Below are 10,208 nucleotides of genomic sequence, written 5' to 3' on the forward strand. Positions count from 1 at the left end.
AAATACATAAAGATGGCCTGGGCTATAAGAAGATTGCCAAGACCCTGAAACTGAGCTGCAGCACGGTGGCCAAGACCATACAATGGTTTAACTGGACAGGTTCCACTCAGAACAGGCCTCACCATGGTCGACCAAAGAAGTTGAGTGCACGTGCTCAGCATCATATCCAGAGGTTGTCTTTGGGAAATAGACGTATGAGTGCTGCCAGCATTGCTGCAGAGGTTGAAGGGGTGGGGGGTCAGCCTGTCAGTGCTCAGACCATATGCCGTACACTGCATTAAATTGGTTTGCATATGGCTGTCGTCCCAGAATGAAGCCTCTTCTAAAGATGATGCACAAGAAAGCCTGCAAACAGTTTGCTGAAGACAATGATGAGACCAAGATAAACTTATTTGGTTCAGATGGTGTCAAGCGTGTGTGGTGGCAACCAGGTGAGGAGTACAAAGACAAGTGTGTCTTGCCTACAGTCAAGCATGGTGGTGGGAGTGTCATGGTCTGGGGCTGCATGAGTGCTGCCGGCACTGGGGAGCTACAGTTCATTGAGGGAACCATGAATGCCAACATGTACTGTGACATACTGAAAACAAGCATGATCCCCCTCCCTTCGGAGACTGGGCCGCGGGGCAGTATTCCAACATGATAACGACCCCAAACACACCTCCAAGATGACCACTGCCTTGCTAAAGAAGCTGAGGGTAAAGGTGATGGACTGGCCAAGCATGTCTCCAGACCTAAACCCTATTGAGCATCTGTGGGGCATCCTCAAACGGAAGGTGGAGGAGTGTAAGGTCTCTAACATCTACCAGCTCTGTGATGTCGTCATGGAGGAGTGGAAGAGGACTCCAGTGGCAACCTGTGAAGCTCTGGTGAACTCCATGCCCAAGGGGTTCAGGCAGTGCTGGAAAATGATGGTGGCCACACAAAATATTGACACTTTGGGCCCAATTTTGACATTTTCACTTAGGGGTGTACTCACTTTTGTTGCCAGCGGTTTAGACATTAATGTCTGTGTGTTGAGTTATTTTGAGGGGACAGAAAATGTACACTGTTATACAAGCTGTACACTCACTACTTTACATTGTAGCAAAGTGTCATTTCTTCAGTGTTGTCACATGAAAAGGTATACTCAAATATTGAAACAAATGTGAGGGGGTGTACTCACTTTTGTGATATACTGTGTATATATATAAGTTATTTTATATACACTGCTCAAAAAAATAAAGGGAACACTTAAACAACACAATGTAACTCCAAGTCAATCACACTTCTGTGAAATCAAACTGTCCACTTGGGAAGCAACACTGATTGACAATACATTTCACATGCTATTGTGCAAATGGAATAGACAACAGGTGGAAATTATAGGCAATTAGCAAGACACCCCCAATAAAGGAGTGGTTCTGCAGGTGGTGACCACAGACCACTTCTCAGTTCCTATGCTTCCTGGCTGATGTTTTGGTCACTTTTGAATGCTGGCGGTGCGTTCACTCTAGTGGTAGCATGAGACGGAGTCTACAACCCACACAAGTGGCTCAGGTAGTGCAGCTCATCCAGGATGGCACATCAATGCGAGCTGTGGCAAGAAGGTTTGCTGTGTCTGTCAGCGTAGTGTCCAGAGCATGGAGGCGCTACCAGGAGACAGGCCAGTATATCCGGAGACGTGGAGGAGGCCGTAGGAGGGCAACAACCCAGCAGCAGGACCGCTACCTCCGCCTTTGTGCAAGGAGGAGCAGGAGGAGCACTGCCAGAGCCCTGCAAAATGACCTCCAGCAGACCACAAATGTGCATGTGTCTGCTCAAATGGTCAGAAACAGACTCCATGAGGGTGGTATTAGGGCCCGACGTCCACAGGTGGGGGTTGTGCTTACAGCCCAACACCGTGCAGGACGTTTGGCATTTGCCAGAGAACACCAAGATTGGCAAATTCGCCACTGGCGCCCTGTGCTCTTCACAGATGAAAGCAGGTTTACACTGAGCACATGTGACAGACGTGACAGAGTCTGGAGACGCCGTGGAGAACGTTCTGCTGCCTGCAACATCCTCCAGCATGACCGGTTTGGCGGTGGGTCAGTCATGGTGTGGGGTGGCATTTCTTTGGGGGGCCGCACAGCCCTCCATGTGCTCTCCAGATGTAGCCTGACTGCCATTAGGTACCGAGATGAGATCCTCAGACCCCTTGTGAGATCATATGCTGGTGTGGTTGGCCCTGGGTTCCTCCTAATGCAAGACAATGCTAGACCTCATGTGGCTGGAGTGTGTCAGTAGTTCCTGCAAGAGGAAGGCATTGATGCTATGGACTGGCCCGCCCGTTCCCCAGACCTGAATCCAATTGAGCACATCTGGGACATCATGTCTCGCTCCATCCACCAAAGCCACGTTGCACCACAGACTGTCCAGGAGTTGGCGGATGCTTTAGTCCAGGTCTGGGAGGAGATCCCTCAGGAGACCATCCGCCACCTCATCAGGAGCATGCCCAGGCGTTGTAGGGAAGTCATACAGGCACGTGGAGGCCACACACACTACTGAGCCTCATTTTGACTTGTTTTAAGGACATTACATCAAAGTTGGATCAGCCTGTAGTGTGGTTTTCCACTTTAATTTTGAGTGTGACTCCAAATCCAGACCTCCATGGGTTGATACATTTGATTTCCATTGATAATTTTTGTGTGATTTTGTTGTCAGCACATTCAACTATGTAAAGAAAAAAGTATTTAATAAGAATATTTCATTCATTCAGATCTAGGATGTGTTATTTTAGTGTTCCCTTTATTTTTCTGAGCAGTGTATTTTTTTTTTTTAGCACTTTTTTTTTTTGTCAAACGTGATTGAATATACACTACCGCACAGTAGGTGGCGAAATGCACAAACAAAATGTGCAAACGCCATGATACCAAATAAGAAGAAGAAGAAGTAGCGGGGGCTGGTTGTGTGCTCATTGGTTGGTGTGTGTTGGTTTTTACGGTGTGTGGCGTGCGTGGGCGTGTGTGGACGCGTGGTGCGTATGACCAGTCTAATGATACGTTCAAAACAACTCGGAACTGGGAACCCCGAAATCCGACTTCAGCGCATTCAAAACAAATGGGAATTCGCACAAAAAACGAGCTCCGACAGGGAAAATGTGATTTGAACGGTCACCCAACTCGGAATTTCAACTCGGGAACTCAGGCCTCTTTCTCGAGCTCCGACTTTTCGCCCTAAAGATCCCTGGCGTAATGATTTGACATTGTATTGGTCCAAGTTCCCAGTGCTTTTGAACGCGGCATCTTATCAAAGTGAAAGTTGTTAACGTTAGTCAACACTGCAACTGCAGCGCTACATGGAAATAGATCGATTGATGCAAAATATGTTGCCATAGAACGACATACAAGGATAGAAAAAGCCTAGACGATAACAAAATGAGTTCTCTGCAAGATGAATTTGAGGTAGGATACGGTAAACTTAGTTTTCATTTGGCCAATAACACTGTTTTATATGGTCAATTTGTATGCGCCTGTCTTGTTTGTATTGTAGTCCCACGGATCCAATGTTCAATTTGTGTTATGGTCGATGTGAAACTTTTAACGTTGGATAAGAATAATGTTTTTTTGAATCACATTTCTCATACGTTTAGACTAAACCTAAATAACGTCATCAAACACTATTGAGTTATTACACTTTATAAGTAGGCCTATGTGGTTAGAGAGGACAGGGCAAGAGCAGTGTGCGTTTCAGTGTGCGCTGTGTTGTGATCTGTTTTTGAATAAACCATGCCCTTAGGCTGCATTTGCATTTGTTGCAATGTTCTGTCGATCTTCATGTTGAATGTGCCCGATCTTCTATTTTATTTACAACATGATTGAGACCAGCCTGTTCATTTTAGATTCTTATTGTCCTTTTCTTATTTGTCTGTTAACTCAGCTGGAGAAAAGTGTCAGGCGGTTCAGGGAGACATTCCATGGAAAGATAGCGGTGGAAAAGGCAACCTTACTGATGAGACGCTATGCCAACAACCATCAAATGGTCACCTGGGCAGTTATATTGAAGAAAGGCAACGGTAAAGAAATGGTTCACAGTAAATGCAAACCTCAGTCATACCACCATAGGAAACCCCTATGGAGAGGTTTCCAAGACACCAGGTCCTGTACTAAAAAGCTTGTTCACTGGGGATTCTCCGTTAAATATGCCCCTTAGTCCAGGAACAGAACTAGGATTCATCTGTCCTGGAAACTTTCCCTTAAAGGGGCAATCTGCAGTTACTACATCCGTTTGTTGGACTTATGCATTTATGATATGTACCCATTGATTCTTGAAGAATATAACTTATAAATGCCTCGTGAGCTTAGTTCAACTGTCGTAACCCATCAGAACCCAAAATATAAGCTTGTTTTACTCCATTGTTTGTAAGCAAAGTCAATTTTAAAAAAAACACGATACATCTTCAAAACATGGTTAAAACTATCATTTTTATATCATGGATGGTCAGTCCTTGCATCCATAGCTCTGCGTATACATTTAAAAGTGCCTACATTTCTCCAGCACCATCCCTACATTTTTTACAGAGCCAGGGGCGAGGTAGTTATTGTTATTGTTTCAGCTGCTGATAGCCTCTTTAACCTCTCTATTCAGACATGGTCTCTGGGGGTTTAACAACCAGACCCATTTTATTTGCGTTAAAGGGTTGGCCATGTTGACAATCTAATCTCGGACTCTTTCTCTTTCTCTACTCTTGCCGTGCAGAGCTGGATGAGGAGGACAGAAAATGCTTACAGACGGATCAGGCTGTCAAGGTTACATTAATAAATGCCATACTATTCTCTGTCACTTTGTGTGTGTCTCTTTGGCTTAGGGGTGTATCCAGGCGGGTCTGTACTTCTTTAAACATGTGGTCTTTGTGGTCATAAACATGATAGTTCAGTTGTACCCTGACCCTTGACCCACCTCTCTCTCTCTTTCAGAATGTGGTGCAGAGACTCACAGCTGAGGACAGGGAACCTCAGGTCCCTCCTGCACAACAGGTACAACACAGTCACAGTGTCAGTTAGTCCCTCTTTCATTGGGTTAAAGAATCAATGTTCATCAGAAGACATCTGGATATCAGGCATTTCAGCATAATCTCTGTTGATTTTGAAGTTACATATTCCATAACCATATTGGTAATGGGTAATAACACATTGGGAATAGATTTGTGAGCTATTATAACAACACTGTTCAAGGGCTGAAAGAGGGAATAAAACTCCTATCATATTACATTGGTCCTATATCCAATCTGATGATCAGGTTGGTAAATTGGTTGCCTTGACTATTTCTAATTCTATGACTTACATTGTCTTCCCTACAGCCCCGAGGTAGCAGACAGCCTGAACACGATAATGATATCAAGGTCAGTCATCCATGGGCTATTTTCCGACTTTACTGGTAGGGAAAGAGATTAAGGGTTAAGTGGATGGCTAACTGAAAGGTGTGTGTGCGCATGAGTGCGTCCCTGCCTTTATGTGTGTGGCTCGTGTGTGTTGAGTCTTCAGGAGCTGGGAGAGCGTCTGCGGGTCCTGCCTCTCACTGAGAAGAACAAGAGAATGTTTGATAATGCCCAGCGCCACCTCACCCCTTCTGTCCTGCACCAGTTTGCCTGCCAGACCTGTGACAAGGACTGGTGGCGTCGGGTACCCCAGAGGAAGAGGGTAATGCTCTTCCATACATACCCACCTGGTATTCACCGTGGTCTCCACACATTGGTACACTCTGTTTGATGTGCATGCCAAACCCATGCACAATAGTTCAAAAGTATTTCTCCATGCCTGTGTCTGTAACTGTGTTCCTGTTACCTTGTTACTTTGTCTTAGAATGTGTATTTCACATGGCCAGTTCATCTAATAACTGGGGACTCCACTGACTGTCATCTCTCCTAGGTATCTCGCTGTCACCTGTGCAAGAAGAAATATGACCCTGTCCCTTATGACAAAATGTGGGGTATTGGAGAGTTCTGCTGCACCAAATGCACACGCTCCTTCAGGTAAAAACTGGAGCGTCCTGTACATGTGTGATTATAAGACATTATACATGTGATTTAATCTCTATGCACTTGGCTTGATTTGTCCATCAGGGGCTTTGGGAGGATGGATTTGGGCTCCCCCTGCTACTCCTGCCGAACTCTGGTGATCCCAACAGAGATTCTTCCTCCACGCAAGGGAGGGGTAGGAGGAGCAGGACCCAGAAAACCTATCCCACACAGCTGCCTCGCTGAGGACTGTTACAACAGACAAGGTTAAACTACACACGCACGCACGCACACACACACACACACACACACACACACACACACACACACACACACACACACACACACACACACACACAGGATTGCTGTACAGTGCAATGTACTGTGGTTTGTAGAGTGTGTTACTACAAACAAGTACCCCCAGATGGCGGCCTTTTACATGTCTGTCTGGCTGCTGGCTCCAGCCAACTAACTGGCCTTGTACTTCCATGCCAGAGCCCCATGTTCCTGGGACAGAGTGTGTCCACCCCCGCAGTCGCCAGAGGAACAGGAAGCCTCGCGTGGTCAATCCCAGCTCCGTCCACATCAGCTCCGGCTCCACCGTCAACACCTGCCTGAGCCAAGGAAGCCTGGAGAACCTGTACGACCTCATCATGGATGACATCAGAGAGGAGAGTGAAGAGGACAACCGTAGTGGTAGCAGCAGCAGCTAGAGCAGCACTGATGTTACCAGTGACCAACAGTCGTGAGCAGCTTCCATGCTTCCCCAATGGTGCTTCCAACGCTTACCTTAGGTTCACATTCAGTGTAAGGATGGCATCTCATAGGCCTACTGACATAGTATTGGTTCTACTTTCCTTTCATTTTAAAAACCATGAAAATACAGCTCAATATTCACAACAGTCAGATGATATAAGTGAGATGATATAACTAGTTTCATGTTTTGCTTTTGTCTTTGTTTATTCTTCTTGAAGTGTTTCCACGTGTTGTTGCTGCTGCTTTGTTAATGTCTGAATGATAAGGGGAGATTGACCACACTGGCTTCTGCCCATAATTCTGACTTTACTTTTGGTTACCTATTCAGGAGTTAGCTTTCTAGTGATATGTGTGTTCAAATATATTTGTCATATCAACTTGAACAAGAATATATTATAAAACACAAATAATGCATTTGCCCCCCCCCCCAAAACACAAATAATGCATTATGAAATCTTACTATTATTAATTTTCAATACGACTCGGGTTCAAATCAAATTGTATTTGTCACATGCATACAACAGGTGAAACGCTTACTTTACAAGCCCTTAACCAGCAATGCAGAGTTTTTTAAAAAGTAAGAAAATAAGAAAATATTCAAAAACGTAACACAATAAAATAACAATAACGAGGCTATATATAGGGGTTCCCGGTACCGAGTCAATGTGCGGGGCCACAGGTTCATTGAGGTAATATGACCATGTAGATAGGGGTAAAGTGACTATGCATAGATAATAAGCAGCAAGTAGCAGCAGTGTAAAAACAAAGGGGGGTCAATGTAAATACTCCGGGTGGCCATTTTGATAAGATGTTCAGGAGTCTTATGGCTTGGGGATAGACGCTTTTAAGGAGCCTTTTGGATCTAGACTTGGCGTTCTGGTGCCGCTCGCCGTGCGGTAGCAGAGAGAACAGTCTATGATATGGGTGGCTGAAAATCACAGACATGCCACTGTGGATTTTAATATATCACTGTAAATAATGTAGAAGATACCTGTACACCAATAAAGCATAATTTATTCTGTTCATTTAAGAATAACCTGAGAAAAACATTTAAAGTGGGGTTCAAAGTTATTGATAAAGATTGACAAAGATAAGCAATGTTGACATTATTAACTAAAGAATTCAAATACTGAGCTATATTGTATGCGCCAAAAATTGGGAAATTATTATTTTATACTAATAATACAAAAGAGATGTTATATAATTAACAAGTAATATTTTTTCTCTCTCAAAAGGGTAGTGGTCAAAATTATTGACATCCCTAAAGATTCTAATAAATAGTCCAAAGTTTTGTATTTGGTCCAATGTCCCTAGCACACAATGACTACATCAAGCTTGTTACGACAAACTTTTTGGGACCATTTGCAGTTCGTTTAAGTTGTGTTTCAGATCATTTTGTGACCAATAGAAATGAATGGTAAATCATGTATTGCGTCTTTTTGGAATCACTTTTATTGTAAATGAGAATATAATGTTTCTAAACACCTCTACATTCATGTGGGTGCTACCTTGATTGCGGGTAATGAATCGTAAATAATGATGAGGGAGAAAGTTACAGAGGGACTAAAGGTTGGATGGTCTACATGTACATTCTACCTCAATCAGCCTGACTAACCTGTCTGTATGTAGCCTCTCTACTTTTATAGCCTCGCTACTGTATATAGCCTGTCTTTTTACTGTTGTTTTATTTCTTTACCTACCTATTGTTCACCTAATACCTTTTTTGTACTATTGGTTAGAGCCTGTAAGTAAGTATTTCACTGTAAGGTCTACTACTGTACACCTGTTGTATTCAGTGCACGTGACAAATAAACTTTGATTTGATTTGATTTATCATTGGATGGTCAATTATCATATTGACTAAGTTTTTGTGAAGATGTCCCATCTTGATTACTGTCCGGTAATATGGTCAAATGAAGCAGAGAAAAACCTAGCAAATCTGCAGCTGTTTGAAAACAGCAACACGCCTTGCCCTTACAGTGCATTCGGAAAGTATTCAGACCCCTTGACATACAGTACCCCGTAATGAAAAGGCAAAAACAGGTTATTAGACATTTTTTCTAATTTATAAAAAATACAAAACTGAAATATCACATGTACATAAGTATTCAGACCCTTTACTCAGTACTTTGTTGAAGCACCTTTTGGCAGCAATTACAGCCTTGATTCTTCTTGGGTATGACACTACAAGCTTGGCCCACCTGTATTTGGGGAGTTTCTCCAATTCTTCTCTGCAAATCTTCTCAAGCTCTGTCAGGTTGGATGGGGAATGTCGCTGCACAGCTATTTTCAGGTCTCTTCAGAGATGTTCGATCTAGTCCAAGTCCGGGCTCTGGCTGGGCCACTCAAGGACATTCAGAGACTTATCCCGAAGCCACTCCTGCATTGTCTTGGCTGTGTGCTTAGGGTCGATATCCTGTTTGAAGGTGAACCTTCGCCCGAGTCTGAGGTCCTGAGTACTCTAGAGCAGGTTTTCATCAAAGATCTCTCTGTACTTTGCTCCATTCATCTTTCCCTCATCCTGACTAGTCTCTCAGCTCTGGGAAGAGTCTTGGTGGTTCTAAACGTCTTCAATTTAAAAAGGATGGAGGCCACTGTGTTCTTGGGGACCTTCAATGCTGCAGAAATGTTTTGGTACCCTTCCCCTGATCTGTGCCTCGGCACAAGTCTGTCTTGGAGCTCCTCAGACAATTCCTTTGACCTCATGGCTTGGTTTTGCTCTGACATGCACTGTTAACTGTGGTACCAAATCATGTCCAATCAATTGAATTTACCACAGGTGTACTCCAATCAAGTTTTCGAAACATCTCAAGGATGATCAATGGAAACAGGATGCACCGGAGCTCAATTTCGTGTCTCATAGCAAAGGGTCTGAATACTTATGTCAATAATTAACTTGCAACAATTTCTAAAAACCTGTTTTTGCTATGTCATTATAGGGTATTATAGGGTGTGGAGATTGATAAGGATTTTTTGTTGTTGTTAAATCAATTTTAGAACAAACTGTGGAAAGGGGAAGGGGTCTGAATACTTTCCGAATGCACAGTAACTGCATAACATCAACAACATTTAAAAAAAAAATCTTTATTTAACTAGGCAAGATCAGTTAAGAACAAATTCTTATTTTCAATGACGGCCTAGGAACAGTGGGTTAACTGCCTGTTCAGGGGCAGAACGACAGAACACGACAAGTATCAGCTTTGAACTTGCAACCTTCCGGTTACTAGTCCAACGCTCTAACCACTAGGCTACCCTGCCGCCCCAACATGCATGCCAATCTTTCCTTGTTGAGGGTTAAAGAGAGATTAAAGTATTCTCTTGTAGTTTTTATGAGAAATATTACTTTGATGAAAATTCCAGATCGTCTGTATAATCAAATAGCATACATCTCAGACACTCATACATACCCCACAAGACAGGGGACTCGTCACAGTATTATACAGAGCCATGATCGCATGGAACTCCCTTCTATCTCCAA

At 43.5% G+C, this 10,208-nt stretch overlaps 1 protein-coding gene across 1 annotated transcript; it reads left to right on the top strand.

The window, feature by feature from the left end:
- Nucleotides 1-3,005: 3,005 nt before the first annotated feature.
- LOC112247372 (shiftless antiviral inhibitor of ribosomal frameshifting protein homolog) lies at nt 3,006-8,224 on the top strand. The gene is made up of 9 exons (XM_024416120.2): nt 3,006-3,422; nt 3,898-4,033; nt 4,717-4,766; nt 4,935-4,994; nt 5,318-5,359; nt 5,502-5,657; nt 5,886-5,989; nt 6,080-6,240; nt 6,470-8,224. The coding sequence occupies exons 1-9, from the start codon at nt 3,396-3,398 to the stop codon at nt 6,685-6,687; spliced, it is 954 nt and encodes a 317-aa protein (XP_024271888.2). The 5' UTR covers nt 3,006-3,395; the 3' UTR covers nt 6,688-8,224.
- The last annotated feature ends 1,984 nt before the right edge of the window (nt 8,225-10,208 follow it).

This window comes from Oncorhynchus tshawytscha, linkage group LG27, assembly GCF_018296145.1.
Source record: "Oncorhynchus tshawytscha isolate Ot180627B linkage group LG27, Otsh_v2.0, whole genome shotgun sequence".
NCBI classification, from domain to species: Eukaryota; Metazoa; Chordata; class Actinopteri; order Salmoniformes; family Salmonidae; genus Oncorhynchus; species Oncorhynchus tshawytscha.